Source organism: Leuciscus leuciscus (assembly GCF_965113295.1).
Source record: "Leuciscus leuciscus genome assembly, chromosome: 17".
NCBI classification, from domain to species: Eukaryota; Metazoa; Chordata; class Actinopteri; order Cypriniformes; family Leuciscidae; genus Leuciscus; species Leuciscus leuciscus.
In genome coordinates, this window is record NC_138741.1 from 33,464,637 (window position 1) to 33,487,098 (window position 22,462).

Sequence of the window (22,462 nt, forward strand, 5' to 3'; positions counted from 1 at the left end):
TTCTTGTTTGTTGTTCCCTTCACTCAGTTTCTATTCTTGATGCTGTTGTTTAGGGCTAGATAAAAGATGCTACTCTCTGGAGTAAGATTTCCTCCTTGCCCACAGATGACACTAGATCTCATCTCAGCACATTTATTGAAAGGTTATTCTCTTTTTAAACTTGTCTTTTACTCTAAATGGTTTTGAAGATAACTTATATTTTTGTTGTTGTTGCATAATAGTTATCTGTGTATTTATATTATGTTGGACATAAAATATTTTTATTTGTATTTTTATTAATGAGAGATTTGATTTAGACTAAAAAAAAAAAAAAAATTAAAGTAAATTGGAAAGATAAAGTGGGGTTAGATGTACCACTAAGAATTGGGTCAGGGGTTGTTGATGAGAATTGGGTCAATTGTTGATGAATATTTTAATATTTAATGGAACAATTATTACAATTCATATTTTTTTTTGTAATTATGATTATTATTATTTAATGAAATAGACATTTAATAATAGACAATATTACATTTCAAACATCTTCATTATTTATAGGCATTCCCATGGGCTAATATTGAATGGAATAATTCAGCCTGGATTTAGTTTTCTATTATGACACCACATAATTTAAAGAATGTGTGTACCTTTCAGATATATGCTATCGTCTCTTTTGAATGGATGATAGACCTCATGCATTGATTTTAATAGGCATGTTTGATTTCATGCGGCACTGTGCAGACCGATCAGCATCTGATTTGAAGCAGTGCATGTTGGTCATAAAATGTACCTATTTTGCAAAGTACTGTACCTACAGTATTGCCAAACTCACCACTGACTGTTTTGTAAGAGTAAAAAGGTCTCAGGTTATGACTGTAACCATGATTCCCTGAGAAGGGAAACGAGACACTGCGTCTTGGTTTGATGCTATGGGGACAACTGTAGTGTTTGCACACGTGCTTCAGGCACTAGTTTCATTGGCCGATGACAGTCTATGACGTTATTTCCAGAGCGCCTATGAGTATAAGAGGGGCGCCTACAATGAACATCATCAACTTCTTTGTCTGAATGAGATGTGCTTGCGGGCCTGAAGCATGTCTACGAAACGCAGTGTCTCGTTCCTCTTCTCAGGGAACTATGGTTACAGTCATAACCTGAGCCATTCCCTTTCGAAGTGGAATTCAACACTGCATCTTGGATTGACACTATAGAGAACAAATACCCTCTACGCAATGCTGAGGGAATGCCTGCCTCATTAGCTGTGCCTATGCACAACCATAATGGGCATAGCATAAGTTGACGCTATGGACTTACTTTGCCGGAGACAGATTCTTCAATCATTCAGGGGTCGTCCTAAGAACCATAGTGGTAGTATTCCCTTTACCCAAGCTTCTACGCTCTATGACAAGGAAAGTCCTGGCCTTTACAACCTTGCTCCCTTCCTTGTGGGGCCAGGCATTAGGCCCAAGAGCAGAGCTCTAAGGTTTAGCTATGTCAACATCTCTAGTTTGACACAGCTCATAGGGAATACTTGCCCCATCACTACCTCCAGGGGAGCATATACAGGAACTGCAAGAATAATTACTCATTATCCTCAATCTAAAACTCAAACCCCTAGGGAACCGCAGGGGAGCTTCAGCTCTACTACCCCAGAACAATTGGGGGGAAAGTGCTCTTATCCTGCCTGGACTTGTCCAGGGAAGCAAACTAGGTCGAGGGGATAAATGCCCTAAAATATCCACCTTGAGGAGGGTACTCAAAGTGGATAAAAGACCCTTCTTAATAATCTAACCACCATTGGAGAGTTTAGCTCCCACCAAAGGAGAACAACTTCGGCCCATCATCACACCATGATTGGCGAGGACTAACTCAGATTGCTCTCTCCTTAAAGGATATTCAAGCAGTAACTAAAGGGAGACAAGGTCACTTAAGTCTACCACCCTCGGAATCAAACCATATAATACAAATTTGTATAATAAAGTAATGAAAACTTAGTCCAGATTTCTTGTTACTTGGTTCCAAATGCTCAAGTGCTTCCTTACTTAAATACCTTAACAAATGGGGATGGAATTTAGTAGCTCTACCACCAACCTGTGCCAGACCTGTCAGAAGGCGGTTTGTTATATAATCGAAGTATGCCAGTAACATCATCAGTCCAGCCTCAGGGCCTGACGTAAACGCTTGGTACAACCGCTTGTGCCCCACACACAACTTTATTTGACCTTGCTTACCAGTTTGCTTCTTATTAATTGCTTCCCTAAGATCTAGTCTTTTCCTCCTAGCGTCCCGCCTCCTCTGTGCTCTACTCCTTGGAGGTGTGTGAGTGGCTACACTCTCCCTCTGGCCCTGGGTCTTGGGCAGAGATTTTGATTGGCCCAGGATGTACTTTCTGGAAGCTACTGACTGTGCCTTTGCCTCTCTAATCTTACCAACCACTGTCTCTACAGATGGCCAAAAAATTCAGAGGGCGAGTCCAGCGGATGAAGGTTTTTTGCTTTCTCCTTGATATCCTCCATGTTCAGCCGCAAATACATCTTGCGAATACAAATACGCAACATCACCGCCATTGATCGACCAAATGGCAGCATCTGTTTTTTTGGTGATCTGTGGTGCGGCACAACTCAGTGACCGCTTCAGTCCCTGACCCTGATCCAAATTACTTTGCAGATTCACCTCGTATGCCTGCAACACGGCCATCGTGTGTAAGGCACGACTGGCCTGATCTGCTGCCACATACGCCCTAACATTTAAGTGAGAGGTGGTCTGTAACGGCTTGGACAGCAGGGTCGAAGCCTTCAGATAGGATAAGGATTCACCCAGAGAGAGGTAGCCCACAAGAATCTCTTCAACAGGATGCATCCTCACATATCCTTGCTCGTGCAATCCTTCCACATTCAAATAATTAGAAAGCTGGAAAAGATAGATACAAGGTGAATATGGCTTCTTTCACGACTTCTTCACCTCTGTGTGAAGTTCGGGAAGAAATGGAAGGCTCATAGGAGCGGGACGGTTATTACTTGACACAAATCGCTCGTCGAGTGAATTCACGTAGTGTAACAGCGCATCGCTTCTGGGTGTGAGAGACAGCTCTCAGATTTCATAAAAAATATCTTAATTTGTGTTTCGAAGATGAACAAAAGTCATACGGGGTTGGAACAACATGAGGGTGAGTAATTAATGACCGAATTTTTCATTTTTGGGTGAACTAACCCTTTAATGCATTAACTAATGGGACCTTATTGTAGTTTTACCTATTGTTACCTACCTAGTGTTACCTGTTCTTTATAGTTCTTTTGCACTTTAATCTGTTTGAAACATTTGTTTGCTTTAGAAATTTTTTGTGTGTATTGTTTTATTGTATATTTAAATGTTCAGAGTTTTTATTGTAAGGAAAAAGTTATTAAAATCGGCTAGGAGGACAACACTTTATTGTAAACTAATTCAATACGTGATACCATATAGGTTACCATGATAAAAGCTTCAGCAATTACCTTCAGCAAAACCTTGTGTACTTTTTGTATTCTACTTATTTGAAAAATGTGTTTTTAATGCGCTCCTAAATTCTTCAACTTACGAGCACTTGTGCTCCTTAGGGGAAAAAGTAAGCGTCAAGCCCTGTAAAATAATATTAACATATGCTTTTTTTTATTTATTTTTTTATAAAAAATATCGCTAGATAGATCACCATCTCCACAACTTTTAATTTTAATAATGTACTTTTAGTAAATATTGAATATTAAATATTTCAGTGTAAATAATTTCCTCTGCAAATAAAAAAGCACCTTCTGTGGGTCAGGAAACTGCCGCTGACATGTCCAGAGCCGTCGCAGCCCGGGGTTGGACACGACATGCCGTCTGTCTTCCCAGCCTTCCATGTGAACTGGGAGCCGCTGATGTAGCCGTCCTTCTGCCGTTTGGCCGCTAGAGGGCAGCCTGACGCGCTGCGGTGGGACGCATATTTACCCGTTATGTGACCCTGGCCATCACAACCAGGCACCGGACACCTGCAAACACAAACAAAACACTGTTTCACGGGATCTCCGCCAGACAAACTAAATCAATGTCATTTTACATTTTCGTTACTTGAAATAAAACAAACTTTAACTGAAATCAAATTAAATGTAAAAAAAATCTAAAACTCATTTTATTTTTAGCTAGTTGCCAAGAAAAACTAATAAAAACAAAAACAACAAATTTACTAAAACTTTAACTCAAATTAAAATGACAGGTATTCAAAATATTAATAAAAACTATGATAGTACCAGTGATGCGCGGGTCAATGTATAAACAACCCGCACCCGACCGACGTTTTCAACTAACCCGCCCGCAACTCGGACCGCAAAAAAAAAAAAAGAAGAAAATATTGTACCCGACCCGCATTTTTTAAAAGTAGTAAAATGCATAGCAAGAAGAACACATAGCCAGCACTTTGGTCATCATCTTTCATTATTTCGGCAAATGTCTCCAACACTTTGCTCTTTCTGTTTGTGTAGGCCTATTTGCGGAGCTTCCACTCCCCAGTCTTCACATTTTCTTTTGCCGCCTCCATCTCTACCTGAGCTCGACTGAGCTCGTGCGTCATCTTCGCGCCAGTTATTCAGCCAATAAAGTGTAGGCCTATGTATTTCATAGAAAATTGCATGTGAGCGGAGTGGAGCGGGAGCGAGCGGGCGGATCTTGGATAGAGCGCAGAGCGGCATTTTTAAAAGGATGGAGCACACCACGATTCTGAAGCATGCTCAGTCAAGCCTGACTCAGTCTACTGTTGATGACTGCAAGATGGATTCTATTTTCAGTCAAAACTCGGCTCAAAAATGGAGTTAAAAAAGTAGGCTACTTCAAAAAGGAAAATAAGAAGTCATACAGGTGTACTATAATATAAAACTAACTATAATGTGGTAGAATGTGGAGACATCGTTTCAGTCAGTAGAGATTCATTTTGGAATCTAAAAAGACACATCTCTCGAAAACATGCAGTGTGCTATGTGAACACGCTGGGAAGAAAGCAAAAGGTTAGCAAATCGAATACGGTAACTTGTAACAAAGTGTAAATTAAATATAGCGTAATATTCAAACAATTGATACAAGCCCATTTAAATTTTAATCCTGCGCGCTGCGCAAAAGTTCAGTTATAAGAATGTTGTCCTAATAGTTAATTTAGCCTACTTTTAAAACGTTTAAGCATATATTTTTGTTTATATAAATTTTATTTATATTATTAGGCCCATTTATTCGTTTTATTTTACAGCAGTTTGTGTGTACAATGGATATAAGCCCATTTAAATTTTAATCGTGCGCGTTGCGCAAAAGTTAACTTAAATTCTGGCCTAATAGTAAATTTACTTTTAAAATTATGTAGGCTATATTTTTGTTTATATAATTGTTATTTATATTATTAGGCCCATTTATTCGTTTAATTTTACAGGACTTTGTGTAGGCTATATTTCTTCTTACATAGGCCTAATTTGTAATTTAAAATAAAACATTTCTATTTGAAAAATGTTGTTGTTGCTCATTAGATCTTTAGGAGGTAAGGCTGTGGTCTAAGCTAACAGTGATATACATGTAGATTTTTTTTCCTTTTTTGGAGCGAGCGGGGGGCGATTTGAGTGGAGCGCGGAGCAAACTGCGTTGAGCGCTGAGCAATAATGAGCGGAGCGGCCTGATGTAGCTTTGAGCAGGGGAGATTCTCACCGCTCCACTCCGCTCATATGCTCTCTAGTACTATATAAATTACAAAGGTTTAATTGGCATCAAACGACCCGACCGACCGCGACCCGAATATCATTACAAATATTTTTGGATGACTCGTAACCGCGGGTAACCGCGGGTGACCGCAGGCACCCGCTCATTTCGGATCAACCCGCGCATCACTGGATAGTACGAATATAAACACGTATATTCAGGATTCAGGATAAGATTCAGGATAAGACAAAAAACACGGTTTGGAAAAATGGATTCATGATGTACTCGCTTATTATAAACACACAAAAAAGTTACGGACTGCAGCTTTAATGTCAAACATTGGTTAATTTTGAACAACTTGCTGGTAATTAGTATATTTGCAATATTTACATCAAGGAATGTAAATAATTATTGTTTTGCTGTGATTTTATAGCAGATGGTGAGCTCTTGGAGTACCTGATCGGCTCCTGGTCCTCCTTGTCCTCTTTACTGTGTGTTATCTTTATTCCAGTCTTCCGAGCCCGTGGACATCCTGACAAACTGGGGAAAAACAAGCAGTTGTTGCTTCAGCTCTTGTGAAAAAGTACACTTTAGCATACATTTAAAACGAGTACTTATTATAGAAAGAAATGTACTTTTGAAGAATATACTGAATGTAATGTTTTCAGACACTTAATTGCATGCTATTTACAATTACATAATATACAGTAGTTTATTTTAGATATAGTTTAAATGTATATGAAATGCAACAAGCTGAACTTTGGAGTGCTCTATGACCCACTTAAGTAGGACTTTATATATCATTTCATAATTGTTTCTATTGTCTTCGAAGTATTGTCAAAGTGTACTGTGCTGATAATAATTTATGGTAAACTAAAATAGACTTTAATGCCATTCTATTAAAACTTGTATGTCTTGTAATTACATATTTGTAATGATGAAATTGTAATTTAGTAGATTTAATATAAATAAAATTTAAATGTGACAGTGAATAACAAACTACAGTTAAAATTATAATCAAGTACTTTACATGTGCTTTAGTATGTCATGCTTTAACATCTTTAAAGCATGACAAAAGATGATTAAAATTTATTTGAAGCAATTTTTAAAAGTGTACTCAAGTGTGTTAAGAAACATATGAAAGTGTACTCTAATCACACCCAAGTGACCCTTTATTTCATTAAAGGTAGGGTAGGTAATCATTTTTCTAAAAAAAAAACATTCCAAATTTGTTTAAACTGTCTTTATATACCAATACATAATTAAAATGTAAGTACTCTGAAAAAGAAAATTTAAAAATCGAGTGACTGTAGACCTTTTAATCTGCAATAAACACAGCTCATTATTTCCATTCACTCCACCCCCTCCCTTCTGAGCTCCTTCCAAAGCCACGCCCCCAAAACACATGAACGCGCGACGCCAAACGCTCAGGCTGGAACAAGACGCATTTATTACCTGAGACGAGTGGAGAGGAAGGAGCGCAGTACATACAGTGACATCATGTCAGAATCACATGTAATAAAATACCTAACTTTATCACTATGAATATAAACAAATAAGATTTATTTTAGTACTCACTATCAAGCTAGCATATCGATAATGGTAAAGTTTAATTCGGTAACGAGCTATATTTATAAGGCAAAACTAAAAACAGGTTGCATTGATACACGTTTTTCCATTACCATCAGTTACACTGTGATGAAGATGAATTTCGTGTAAGATTCATAACATATACGGTGTTTTGCATGTAAGAGTTTCCATGATGAAAACATTGTTGACTCTAATGAAGACTAACGTACACTCCGAGTCCGGAGACAAGTACCGCATCGTCGGTTCGAGGACAGGTCCGGGGTTGAGGGCGAAGCAGAGGAGGTCGTTCAAGAGCGCGGGCAGGGTCCGAGGAAGTAGTTTTTGCCTTGTTTGCCTTCGCTGACTGCATATGCAGGTGCTTTGAGCTGAATATTTCCGGGAACGGTGACATGTGATGAGTGCACGCAGGGCAGCGCGCGCAGTGGGGCTCGGGGCGGGCACGAGACATGAAGGCATCTGATTGGTTCTTTACATTCGCACCGAATGGCAGTGATTGGTCAGAGTTTTTACTGTCCTGCAGCTGCTAAGGAGGTCTGATTTTTTTCATTCCTTTTTCTAAACACATAATGTATTGACTACTATCAGGATGGAAGGACCATTTCACCCAGTATAAAAAAAAGTGTTTCTGAACAGGATTACCTACCCTACCTTTAATATTATCGGCAAATGCATTTTTTATTTTTTTATTCTTGTTTTACTTACAGTAGCCTACTATTAAGTGCATTTCTTTTTCACAAGGGAGTGTGTGTACATTACCTTCTGTGTGAAGCGTAGTTGCCAGTAATATGTCCCGAGCCGTCACAGCCCGGGGTCGAGCACCTGGGACAGAAATTCACCCTGTTACTGCCCAGCATGCACAAGAAGAGCCCTGACCTTACATTAACATCATTAACTCTCACAACAGCCTGTCCACAAACCTTCCAAATAAAAGGAAAAGTCATGTACTGCTTCTTGAAATGAAGGGAAGAAGCTTCACAGCATGAAGCAGTGCATTCATTAAGTCATTAGAAAAAAAATCGGGCCTCACAACTCACAACTTAAACAGTGTATATGCGTAACAGTCATATTCCTGCTGTAATCATAGTTTTTTTCTAACTATCCTGACTGGTTTTAACACACATTCTTGTTCAAGTCATTGTGTGTCATCAAATCAAAAATCACACACACACAAAAAAACAGCCAGTAAATCCTCAGGAGCTTCTGTCATTTCTAAGAAAACTTTCATATCTAATATGTTCAAAGCTTCTTTCATTGCCATCTACCTCAGAACAGCACATGTGCTAAAATATTAAGAGAAACCAAAAACTCTGGGTGTCATTCTCAGAAAACCGTGTGTCCCTGTGACTTAATAGCCTATTATAATTTGACTAATATTATTATTTATGATATTCATAGTGTCACGTTATGCTGGTTAAATAGCATAACGAAGAAGATCACACTTTACTTCAAAATACTCAGAACACAGGAATACGCAGGAGAAAATACAAACTAGACTTCAACATATTATACGTTAAAGAGAGACGACAACAATGAACTGAAACACAGGGATATAAATACAAGGACCAAACAAAAGAAACTAGATGAACACCGGTGAACAGAATCTAATCAATTATTAGCAACAAACTAAAGTGTTAAAGGGAAACCAAGGGAACTAATTATGAACACAGGCAAATGGGAACAGAGCAGACAGAGTGAAAACAAAACCAAAACAGAACAGGATATACACGCGTTACAAATAGATTTTTTGTTGTTGTATTATTTCATTGGAATATAATTTTTGTTGCATATCCTCATTCATCATTACATTTGAATGGAGTACGCAGAACAAAAATTCCACCTAAAATTTGGATGTTTTATTTTCAGATATCATTCTTTCACTGTAATATACTGTATGTGTTTCTGCACCTTCTGTTCAACCCTGTTATACTGTGACATTTCCCCCATTAAAAAATAATGGTTTGATCTTTATGACATCAAAGTCTTTTTGACCACATGCTTCAAAAAGAGATAAGTTTCTCTTAAAGACAGTCTTGATCTTTATTTACACTTATTACAATATTTACACTTATGTTTACACTTATAACAGCCTTATCAACCCTTGTGAAAAATAAGTGTGCACAATTTTATTGAATGTGCACCTGTAGTGAACTTCACATCTTAAAAGTAAACACTACTTGCAGATAATTTAATATTATTGAAAGCACACTTTCATGGCTGTTTCATAACACACTTAAATACACTTTTAAAGTACATTTTAAATCATTGTTTTAATAATCTATTGTCATGCTTTAATGAAGCACATGTAAAGGACTAGATTCTAATTTTAACTGTATTATGTTTAAAGTTCATATATTTTAAATGTAATAAATTGCAACTTCATCTTTACAAATGTGTAATTATAAGTATATTTAAATACATGACAGAAATGATAATGAAGTATATTTTAGTCTACCTAACTGCATTTAATATAAATTTAAACTATAAGACATTTTCATCTCATTTTATGCATTAAGTGTCAGTTCATACTTAAGTATATTCTTTTAAAGTATATTCTTTTTTATACTCTTAAAAGTATGCTAAAGTGTACTTGTTTTTCACAAGAGAATGCCAGGGGTCATTAATAATTCGTAGTAAGCTGTAGTCACATATTTATCATCAAAGTGATATTTGAAAAATAAGGTGTCGATAAACTCATTTTTGTGGATTTTGAGGTACATGGCATTATAGTTGCATGTCTGGCCACTGTTATGCATTTATTTTTGTTACTGTCTAATAAATCAAATCAAAAAGATGCTTTGGGTCTGAAGTGTGAAAACATTATCTTTTAGAATATAAAAAATAAAAAAAAACAAGGAACTACTTGCAAATGATGCTATCAAAGTTTTGTTTGCAACGTTTCAGGCTCACGACCTTCATCAGGCATATACAACTATTCAAACTCAATCCCATTTAAAATGATCACATGACCAATCACCGTAAAGATCCATTTATAACCAATTAAGCTCAACGATTTCCCACACACCTATCACGTGCAGGTGTGCGATGGTGATTGCTAATAGAATATAACCAATGAAATGTTATTTTCAGGCACAAATGGCACTGATTCCTGAGTATGAGCCATGTCTGTGCTGTACAGTTGGATACTTACTTGAGTTCTTGTGAGTTGGTGGCCATCATACTCCGAATGCTTTTATCTGCTAAAGGACAACCTGAAAGACTAAAAGGTTGCATATTCAGATGTTAGTCAAATAAACTGGTGGTAAGACACGCTACTAATCCTAAAAAAAAACAAAAAAAACACACACACACAAACATAATCCACTCAGAATGGACTGCAAATGCAATAAAGCCGTGGTGCAAGTGAAGGGACATCTGCTCTGTGTTTAGTAACCCTCTGAATAGCAAAGCATTTGAATGGTTTTTATTCTCTTGAAATTGTCCCAAGATGTTTGGTAAAATATTGAAAGGGTTAACATGGAGAGGCAGTCTGATAACTTTCCGACAGCATAGTTGAAGTAAGCTGAAAACAATAAATTCATTGGACTGAATCCACCATTAAAAAATGGAGTCACACCTTCTATGTGAGGCGTAATTACCGGTTACGTGACCACTCCCATCACACCCTGGTGTTGGACATCTGTCTCCAGAAAAAATAGACAGAATGAAAGGCCAAAATCCAAAACATAATAAAAGAAACAAAATATTATACTACCAAAAGTTAAAGAAAAAGTCTGGTAAAAATGGCAACACTTCAATCTAGTCCCCATGTGAGCATTACAACACCTTTGTGTGCATTACAGGGGTACATGTTAGAAACGTTAAAAGACCTGAAATGTTTTCATTAGGGCTGCCAATTGATTTATATATTTATATATTATGATGTGTTGATAAATAAATCAAATGAATCACAACTGACAAAAACGTGAAGATACTACTTCAAGTGTGAATTGCTCCAATTGCTCCAATAGTGGGAAATTCATTTTCAATCACAGAAAGGGACGGCATCACATTATACTAATTATGGCTCAGATACTAATTAAAATGAAACCCACACCCTAAATTTCTCATCATTTTTGCATAAATGACTGCTAATTAAACTTGGAAAATGTTAAACTCACATCAGACTATTTGACAACATCTAACTGATCGGATCTAACTGCCGAAGTCTTTATTTACTACTCAAAAATACCCAAATACTCAGGATTCAATAATATCAAAAAACCTGAACAGAACAACAATCATACATTGATGAGAACGGAACGAAAACTGACAGAAAACACGTTAAATATATACCAACGAAAACCAATTAAAGAAATGAGAAACAGCCAACAATGCCAACCAAGGAAACCGAAAACGAAGCAATGATACTATGAAAAACCAATAAGAGTCCAACAAAAACTCAGACATAATGTGACATTACCAATTGTCCAACAGGAGGGTGGGACGGGGCTTAGGAGGGGGATGCGGAGGTGGCAGAAGGGACAACCAATGGAGAAGAAGAATCCAGGTAGGGGATGATGGTGGTAAGAGCCAGGGAGTGAAAAGAAACACCTGGATGCAGGCCCATGGCAGAAATGAAGGAGGGTGGAGCCAGGAGCCTGGCCGACTGAGGTGAAGCTGGGTGTGGTGGAGACCCATGAGTAGCCAAAGAGATGAGGACCCAGGGTGACACGATGTGCTGGAGGGCTGAGGTGGAACAACAGGCTTGTGGGACTGAGGTGGAGAAGGAAGGAACGAGGTAAACAGTGGAGCTGGAGGGAAGGAAGAGCCCGTTAGAGTCAAAGGGGTGGAGGGACGAGGCGTAGGTGGAGGACTGGACGTCTGTGACACAACCAGGGTGATAACTGAAAAAGGCGGAGCCAGAGTGATGAGGGAGCCCGGCGTAGCCTAATGGATGATGGACCACAGTGGACCAGAGGGAGTGTGGATCCAACGTGAATACGATGGGTCGACAGGCTGAGGTGGAGTCCAGGGCTCGGAGGGTTGAGGTGGAGCCAGAGGATCTACACACCAGGGTGGAGCTGGAGACCCGAAAGTTCAAGGTGGATCTGAGCTGCTTGGTGAAGCCAGGGAAAATGGAGCCGAAGGGCCAAAGGGAGCCAATGGAGATGGGGCCAAAGAACCGGATGGCATAGGCAGAGGAGGAAAAAGTGGGAGGCTGGCTGAGAGCAACACAGATTTGATGCTGAGCGACAAATCAGACTTGGTGCTGGGTGGGAGTATCAGCGACGAAGGAGACTTGGTGCTGGAAGAAGAAGGAGACTTGGAAATGGTTTAAGAACTGTTGGCTCTCGCTCCTGGACAAACTCCAAAACTTGGGCTCCGGGGTGAACGTACCCTCGGGGGTGAGCTCCATTAGGGATGTAAGTGCCGGCTCAAGCCCCTGATCAGACTTGGCTCTCTGTTGCTCTGGGTCTGCGGTGGGCTCTGGCTTTTGATTCCTGTTGAGTTGAGGCTCAGTTTTTTGCGAGAGGAGGAGGATTTGGGCTGCAGCTAGATCCATATTTGGGTTCATTTCTTCTGTCAAACCGTGGTTTGAATATATTTGAATTTGAATTATTTACAAATTCAAAAATACAAAAATATTTAGGATTCAATAATATCAAAACATGACAACCGAACAACCATCTTACATTGGCGAGAACGGAACAAAAACGAACAAAAAAGAGGCTCAATATATACCAACGAAAACCAATGAAAGAAACTAGAAACAGGTGAGGTGCATTATTAAAACAATGAATAAAAATGCCAACAAAGGAAACAGAACAGGAAACAATGATACTATGAAAAACCAACATTTAAATCTCTTAAAATAACAAAAACCAACCAACATTAAAAACTATTAATATAACAAAACTGAGCAACATTTAAATCTCTTAATGGAATGCAACCGACCAATACTGATATATGTGCTAGCCAACTCTATAAATACAATATAGCTAGATCTAAATCAGGAGGAACACTTGTATCATCATTATATATCATGCAGAGAAACATTTATTTAATTTTTTTATCTCTTTTGATAATTGAATAAATGTGTTAAATTGACAGCTCTAATTCGTATACCTGTTGGGTCCAGTAACAGTCTATGCATAAGTGCCTGGTTGAACTTGAACTCTGATTGGTGGTTAACGCAAAGTGTTGGCCAAATTTTTATTGTTCATTGTTTCCAGTTTAGCTTCACTGTCTGCAAGAGTGCTAAAGTCCTAAAATCACATCACATCCTAGAGAGAAGCTGAGCCATGAACAGGTCAAATTAAATGATGTTTAAAATCCATAAAGCATTATATAAGTAAGCGTACTCTGCCTCCTGACTCTGTTTATGTCAGATCATGTGGCATGCAGTACTGCTGAGCTCTAAAGCAGAGAGTGAGAGAAGATAAAGAAGAGAAGTAGAACAGGAAGAGACAGTAGAACAGTGTAAAGGCTTGTGAAACATGGTGCGGTGGGTGATCATATCAGTCTTGCTTACGTTATCAGGTCCTTTTTGCTTTCTTTGCAAGGCGGAAATTTTGGTTTGGGACTGGGAATGCCGACATCAGTAGTGTATGCACTGTCCTCTAAAATGTCCTGGAAGGGATCCAGATCATCAGACTGTAACGACAAAGCCAGAAAGAGAAACCAGAGACTTGTTAGTATTACTTGTTTCGGCACCATAGCTTTTATTTATAAACTGCTTCAAATTTCTACATTCTGTAATAATTTTTGATAGTCAGTTCAAATAATAATTTTTCAGACCCTAAGAACCTTTGACCTTTACTACTAAAAAGGATCTTTCTCTATTGACTGCCATTCAAAAGAAGCATTTTTTTGTGTGTGAGCAACATACAGATTGCAAATATATGATAATTCATGTATAACTTGATAAACCGTAATATTGTGGAATATTAATACAAATTAAAATAAAAGTTTTCTATTTGAATATATTGTAAAATGTAATTTATTCCTGTGATCAAAGCTGAATTTTCAACATCATTACTCCAGTCATCAGTGTCACATGATCCTTCAGAAATCATTCTAATATGATGGTTTGATGCTCAAGAAACATTTATGATTATTATAAATGTTGAAAACAGTGTAGAGTATGTTCTGTTTTTGTTTTGTTTTCACTGTGTTTCCTGTTCTGGTTTGCCTGTGATCTTTTTGCCCTAATTAGTTACTGATTTAATTTGTACCTGTTCGTACTTATTTTGATTACTCTCCCTGTGTATTTAAACCCTGAGTTCTGTCTGTTCATTGTCTGGTATGTTTATGATTATGTGGTTATTTTCTCCTTGTGAAATTCTCCTGTGGATTGCTGTGTTTGGATTACTGAATTAAAGAATGCTCGCTCATGCACTCATTACAGCCATAATGTGACAGAATACTAAACCTAACACAGGATTATAATTTTTTTGCGTTGTTTTTCTTTCCTCTTTTTTTCATTTTCTCTCCTATTCAATTGGACCTACCAGCCATCCAACTACTCTGCCTGGAACAGAATGGCTGCTCGCTGGAGGACCATATAAGGAACTTTTTAGATCTGGTATGTCTAACTCACTATCAGGACCGCTCAGTCCAAGGCACGCCTTCCAGTGAGCGGTCGCAGAGAGGATTTTGCTGCATTTGTGGAGTGGGTGACCGGCGTTCATTATCTGCCCAGAGGAGAACATCACCAGCCCCACTCCAGGCCCAGAGCCTAGCCAGTCACCACACACTGCACGGAGTGAACGCCAGAGCCCACCGCAGACAGTGAACCTGAGCCTGCCACGATGCACGAGATAGTAAAGAGGACTGAGCATACCATCGCCCCGGGGCCGGAGCCCCACAGAGAGTCTGACTGGGTGTGTGAGCCAATCCACCGATCCACCTTGGGCCTTCCAGTCTCCAGCTCCGCCTCAGCACAATGATCCCCTGGCTCCACCTCCAGCCGGCAAGCCCATCATTCCACCTCGGCTCAGCGACCAGTTGGCTCTAACTTGGCTACTCCCTTCCTCGGCCCCAACTGGGACCACTGTCTTTGCGGCTCCACCGAGCTCCCTCGTCCCCCCGGCTACACCTTAGTCAGACGTCGCTCTGCCAGCGCCATGGACTTAAGGGCCCATGCTATGCTTCGTTCCTCCAGCCCTTCAGCTTCGCCTGACTCCGCCTTCCCTCCGGCTCCACATTGGTCTTCAGTCACACCGGCTTCTCCTCAGTCCTCTCGCACCCTGGCTCCACCTCGGACACTCATCACTGCGGCTCCGGCTCCACCTCCATCTCCAGAGCCATCTGTGTTGCGTGGGCTCATCGGCTCTTCAGCTCTACCTGGGTCTCCATCTCCATCGGTTTCGTCTCCACTCAGTTGTCCCCCTGGTGTCTTCAGCCAAGTATCCACCATGGCTCCCCCTCCCTTGACTCCATTGTGGGTCATCGTCCTGGCTTTTGATCAATTTAATGCATCCTTGCTGAATAAAAGTATGAATTATTTTTCTATATTTATATATTGTTAATAACCACAAACTTTTGGTATATTTCAGGATAGTTTGTGACTATGTGAAATGCAAGGCATTACGCTGTGATACACATTTACAATACAGTATGATACACAGTATGATTGCTTGTTAAATCCAGCAAGCACCATCCAGTTTTCAGTAATTATTTTCTTTGAGAAAGTCATTTTGCATTCTAAATATCGGATGTCTTGTTAAATAATGAGTCGACGAGCACCTGTTAACAACCCCAGCTAACATTTCTCATCCAGTTCATTCAACACCCTGGAAACAGAAGGTAAAGTGGGGTGCTTTTCATAATGGGATTCATTATCTTCTGTTATAAGGTACACATTTCAATGTTGGTCATTCTGGTATTCCATCCATAAAGAAAATATGTTCACTGCAGTATGGTAGTAGCTATTTAGATGTCTTTGATAGCAGCTAATTCTTCTGCTCTTCTTCATTGCCTGTTAAATATCAATGATCATTTACACCAGCAAAGAGGCACAACAGTAACCTTCAACAGGCCAAAAGATCTGCCATTAGCTGAAAGAGAACGTTTAAAAAAATCATGAAAACAGAGACGTTTTGCACATTAAGAGACATACAGGCCTTAGAAGACTGTGAAACTTTCAAGAAATAATATTGTTTCATGAAGTCCTTCACTTTAAAATTACACAATTGCTCCCCACACTCAATTTGTATGCAAATGGAAAAGCATGCGTTGGATGTTGAGGAGCACATCAATCAGTCTTTCCACAATTAACACGCCAGAGGATGTGAGAATTAATCTGCCAGTCGTGCAGCATCACTGAAACTTCTAGATTTCAGCCAAATGCCTTTAGAACAGCAGGATTTACACAGAGACTTTGCAGTCATGAAGATAAGAAAGGGAAATTATAGAACTAGGTGGAGACGGAAATCAGTGTGCTGCCATACACTAGATGGCGGTGTGGTGACGTGACAGAGTGTGTGTGTGTGTGTGTGTGTGTGTGTGTGTGTGTGTGTGTGTGTGTGTGTGTGTGTGTGTGTGTGTGTGTGTGTGTAGATCTCCTCTGCTGCTCTGTGTGATACCTTTCACGTTTCAGGTTATCAAACAAGCTCTTCAGCATCACCTGAAATATGATGCATAAAACATTTTAAGACACATATTTCTTCAGCAGTGCAAAGAAAGTAATAAAATATATATATTTTTCAGCATCACTTTATCTGTATCTAACATTAAGGTAAACGTGATCATCTCGTTCACCCTATCTCATCTCATGGTTATTACAACACCATCCCAATGATATGTAACATTTAGCCCATATGGGGGAAAAAAAGGAATGTAGCACCTTATTCAAACCAATTTGTGTCTAGTAATATATGTGTGTGTGTGTGTGTGTGTGTGTGTGTGTGTGTGTGTGTGTGTGTGTGTGTGTGTGTGTGTGTGTGTGTGTGTGTGTGTGTGTGTGTGTGTGTGTGTGTGTGTGTGAATAATGAATCCGTATGAACGATAGTATTCAATATTCAGCAAACAATTGAAATGTGGCTTATTGAGGAGAAGTTTGTGATAATTTTTCCTTAAGTTTTTACCTGGTGAATGGAAAACAACAACAACAAAAAGTATACTACATAGAAAGCACCATGGCAACCCCCTAGCAACGCCCTGCTAGTCTCACACTGCATAATGGTGATGAGTTGAACGTGAGCCATAACCAGTCAGAAAATGTAACAATCTAGTGTAATATGAATGTAATATATCTTACAAAGATGGCATATTGAAGAATACTAACTTACAGTGTTCTCGGACAGATTCTACTCAGATTTACCATTAAAAACACCATTTAGTGAAGACAGAGTGATAGCGGTGGCTGAATGGAGGTGTTTTTGAAGGCATCTGCATCATGAGCACTAACACCATCCAGCAGACATTATACCTCTCAACAAAACCAACCTCTCTCTCTCGCTCTCTCTGGTCTCAGTGAGAGCTGGATTACACACAAGATCTTAAGCTCGTTTCTGCTGATGTATGGTGTGTGTGTGTGTGTGTGTGTGTGTGTGTGTGTGTGTGTGTGTGTGTGTGTGTGTGTGTGTGTGTGAGAGAGTCAGTGTGTGTGCGTGTGAGTGAGTGAGTGAGTGAGTGAGTGAGTGAGTGTGTGTGTGTGTGTGTGTGTGTGTGTGTGTGTGTGTGTGTGTGTGTGTGTGTGTGTGTGTGTGTGTGTGTGTGTGTGTATCAGTGTGTGTGTGTGTGTGTGTGTGTGTGTGTGTGTGTGTGTGAGAGAGAGTCAGTGTGTGTGCGTGTGAGTGAGTGAGTGAGTGAGTGAGTGAGTGAGTGAGTGAGTGAGTGAGTGTGTGTGTGTGTGTGTGTGTGTGTGTGTGTGTGTGTGTGTGTGTGTGTGTGTGTGTGTGTGTGTGTGTGTGTGAAAGTGAGCAAGTGTGTGTGTGTGTGTGTGTGTGTGTGTGTGTGTGTGTGTGTGTGTGTGTGTGTGTGTGTGTGTGTATCAGTGTGTGTGTGTGTGTGTGTGTGTGTGTGTGTGTGTGTGTGTGTGTGTGTGTGTGTGTGTGTGTGAGAGAGAGTCAGTGTGTGTGCGTGTGAGTGAGTGAGTGAGTGAGTGAGTGAGTGTGTGTGTGTGTGTGTGTGTGTGTGTGTGTGTGTGTGTGTGTGTGTGTGTGTGTGTGTGTGTGTGTGTGTGTGTGTGTGTGTGTGTGTGTGTGTGTGTGTGTGTGTGTGTGTGTGTGAAAGTGAGCAAGTGTGTGTGTGTGTGTGTGTGTGTGTGTTGGTTACAGAAAAATAGAGAATAAGACCTTTTGCTGAAGAAAAAACAGGAAAATATTTCAGCCGTCTGTTCCACATACTGCTAAAAAAAGCAGCTGTGGTTGCCAGAAATTTACAGTCGCAACATTTTAAGTTTTAGGGATTGAACTTGAAAAATCTGCACAGTTTGATTTTAATGGAAAAAGTAAAGGAGAGATAAAGAAGATGAGGATGCACATCATGAATATAGTTTGTATGTACACGACCCATCGAAACGGATCTCAGTAAATTCAGTTATGCAGAGCGAAGACATCAGATGTAATTAGTGAGGGATGAGGAGGAGCTCTCTCTGCCTACAGTCACCCTGACCTCTGTTACTACGGGAACCCCCAGAGGAAGAGACAGCGAAGCAAAGAGGTCACGTCCCAACGCTGCCAATCTCAATCCTGCAGCCGCCCCAACTAAAGCTGCTCCAATTAGACAGCGCGAGACATGGATGGAAAGTGGAGAAAAAGAAACAACACCACTGTATAAAATGATTCCCTTACTCAGTATTTTTCCTCTTGGTTTCCAGTACAAATATCTAAATATTCCCAAATAAAAAAATAAAAAAATGCAACCCTCATTCTTGACTCTTTGTCTGAAATGATCTCTTTTTAATCTGCTGTCCGATCCAATACAGTCCGCTGCTTCATCTTTCAACAAAAGTTTCTTTGTGAACTCTCCATTACACTGTGCCTCGTTTAAAATATGCGGTCAAATGCTCCCAACAAACATAATCTTTCCGACACGATCTGGGACGCCATTAAAATAAAACATCCACTTGTTCCGGGAGTGTGTGTCCTTCTGAAGTCTCTACAGAGAAGCAAACAAGCTGTTTGAACAGAACACATGAAAGCAAATGTTGCGTTACTGAAACTGAAACTGAACGGGCGTCTGCGTACTGTATAATCCAGCGTCAGTGATTATAATGGGTTCCATTTTCTATTGACATGACGCAGCACAATGCAAGTATCTGCACATTAAGCAACCGAATGCCAGTGGGCGTGGCCTATGATCGATGACGTAAAACGATTCGTTGATGTCTTACTCTAGAGGCAGTCTTTTTTCAAGCATTATTTTGCAACAAAATATGCATGTAACATCAAAACTCAGCGTGTTTTACATACAGTAGTACGGAAGCCCTGAACCGCAACAAAAAAAAAAAAAAAAAAAATCAAAAAAAAAAAAAAAAAATCTAGCACTTCGAGATTAAAGTCGAAATATTTCGAGAATAAAGTCGAAATATTTCGAGATTAAAGTCGAAATATTTCGAGATTAAAGTCGAAATATTTCGAGATTAAAGTCGAAATATTTCGAGATTAAAGTCGAAATATTTCGAGATTAAAGTCGAAATATTTCGAGATTAAAGTCGAAACATTTCGAGAATAAAGTCGAAACATTACCAGAAGTCTTCTGTAGAAGTTGCGTGTGTGCTTGCCGTTATTTCACATTGCCGCACAGGCAGATCATGTGTGCGTGTGTGTGTGTAAACTGGATCTACACAAAATAATAGCTTTACTTTTATCTTGCCTTTCAACAAAAGGAAAATCTACAGGTCTACCAACATGGCATTAGGCTATAGGACGTTATAAAATATACTGCGCCGAAATAGACTTTAGCCTACAGGCGAAAACACTTAAGACTGGATCAAGATATCCAGCTTAATGAATGAATGCATGAATGAGGCATTTAAATATAGCGCTTTCATATGTTTACTGTAGGCCTACACTTAAAAGCGCTTGACAATCATTTCAGGGAATCTCTCCTCAACCACCACCAGTGTTTATTATATTTGAGGAAATCACGGGATCCGGCCAAATTATTGGATACAGAATGATGCACTTAAAATGTATCCAGAACGTATTTACGGTGAAGAGGGAATCAGTGCGGTTACTGTTAAGTGTTCTCGACCCAGATAGTGTTGCCTATTATAGACGAGCACGAAAACACGTCAAAAACACTGCCACATAAAGCTTCGACCAGATTGTGAACCTACTCCGGCGGAGTCTGTACTCGTCTAGGCAACGCCATGATAATGCATGTTGGTAGATTAGGACCTCGAATTTTCTTTTTGTTGAAAGTCCAGATAAAAGTAAAAAGCTACTATTTTGTGTAGATCCATGTCCGAGGCAGTTCGACTTCACAAGTGCATTTATTTACACAGACAGACACACACACACAAATTCAGAATTGGAAACACGCCCTATGCACCAGTGGACGCGCGCCATTATGAATGCACACACACGCAACTTCTACAGAAGACTGTATTCTGGAAATGTTTCGACTTTAATCTCGAAACGTTTCGACTTTAATCTACCGTAAAATAAAATAAAAATTCCGTAAAAAAAAAAAAAAATAATTCTAGTATTTCGAGATTAAAGTCGAAACGTTTCGAGATTAAAGTCGAAACGTTTCGACTTTAATCTCAAAACGTTTCGACTTTAATCTCGAAATACTAGAATTTTTTTTTTTTTTGACAGAATTTTTTTTTTTTAACATTGCGTTTCAGGGCTTCCGTACAGTAGCGAGTTTTACAGCATCATATGTAATAAGCAATACTTTTTTTTAACAGCAATTACCACATATGATGAACATATAGGTTAAAGGGTTACTTCACCGTTTTTTCATATTAAACTATGTTATTCCCTTAACTAAGACGAGTTGATACATACCTCTCTCGTCTCAGTGCGTGCACTAAATCGCTGTCTTGCGGCGAAACTTTGTTAGCACTTAGCTTAGTCCAGTTCATTCAATATGGGCCAAGCAGAGAAGCTACCAAACACCTCCACGTTTTCCCTATTTAAATACAGTTACTCGCGTAGTGTAACTCGACCTAGGACGGTGACACAAAACAAAACGTTGCGCTTTTCTAAGCGTGTAAAATGGATAACTATATTGTATGGCGGAATACCATAGCATGTGCTTGGAAGCACTTCGACTTCGGCGCAGTAATATCTTCACTCGTGAAAAATCCTCTCACCGGCCCCCGCTCCCTCTAGTGAAGATATTACTGCGCCAAGTCGAAGTGCTTACAAGCACTTGCTATGGTATTCCGCCATACAATATAGTTATCCATTTTACACGCTTAGAAAAGCGCAACGTTTTGTTTTGTGTCACCGTCCTAGGTCGAGTTACACTACGCGAGTAACTGTATTTAAATAGGGAAAACGTGGAGGTGTTTGGTAGCTTCTCTGCTTGGCCCATATTGAATGAACTGGACTAAGCTAAGTGCTAACAAAGTTTCGCCGCAAGACAGCGATCACGCACTGAGACGAGAGAGGTATGTATCAACTCGTTTTAGTTAAGGGAATAACATAGTTTAATATGAAAAAACGGTGAAGTATCCCTTTAACATTCATAACAAAAGTGCACATATTAACAAAGAAATAACGAAATAATTGTGGACGTTTTAAGCTTTGAAACAAGATTTTTTAAATGGCACAAAATTTGACTCATGTCATGACCCCATTAAATTAAGTTTATTTTTCTTACTCCATTTGGCAGATTTTTTTTTCTTCTTGTTTTAAAGTCGAGATGAAATGGAAATTGAAATAGTCTTCCCTATTGTGATGTATATCTGAGTGAAACGACTTCTGGAACAAGAACGAATGTGCGCGGGGCTTGGTTTTGTAGTGGGGAATTGATTGGATGGATGTGTTTTGCTATTAGCTGATCTCATGTGAGTGACAGGTTGCCCCGCCCTCATCATCAGAGAAGAGAAGAGATGCTGCAAATGAATAAAAAAAAAGATGTGCATTTAATAAATAATTTATAGTAAATGCTGCAATATTCCATAAAGAACAAGAATTAGCGGATTTGATGGACTCTACTCTTTCCCAAAGAAAATGGACATGCCATCTATATATATATATATATATAGATATATATATAGATATATATATATATATTATTATTATTATTATTATTATTATATATATATTTTTATATATAAATACAATGCAAAGCTAAAACGTCG

The 22,462-nt window shown here is 39.2% G+C and overlaps 1 protein-coding gene across 5 annotated transcripts in view; it reads right to left on the reverse strand.

The window, feature by feature from the left end:
- The window catches only part of myt1lb (myelin transcription factor 1-like, b), a 148,159-nt gene that overhangs the window by 9,558 nt on the left and 116,139 nt on the right, over positions 1-22,462 (reverse strand). For 4 of the 5 annotated variants that reach the window (XM_082143415.1, XM_082143414.1, XM_082143418.1 and 1 more), the window contains exons 13-17: positions 13,727-13,848; positions 10,403-10,471; positions 8,011-8,073; positions 6,121-6,204; positions 3,762-3,983 (exon numbers count right to left, since the gene is read on the reverse strand). In XM_082143415.1, the coding sequence (XP_081999541.1) occupies positions 3,762-3,983; positions 6,121-6,204; positions 8,011-8,073; positions 10,403-10,471; positions 13,727-13,848 (560 nt within the window). The remainder of the gene's footprint in view (positions 1-3,761; positions 3,984-6,120; positions 6,205-8,010; positions 8,074-10,402; positions 10,472-13,726; positions 13,849-22,462) is intronic. The other variant, XM_082143416.1, reaches the window with a different exon arrangement.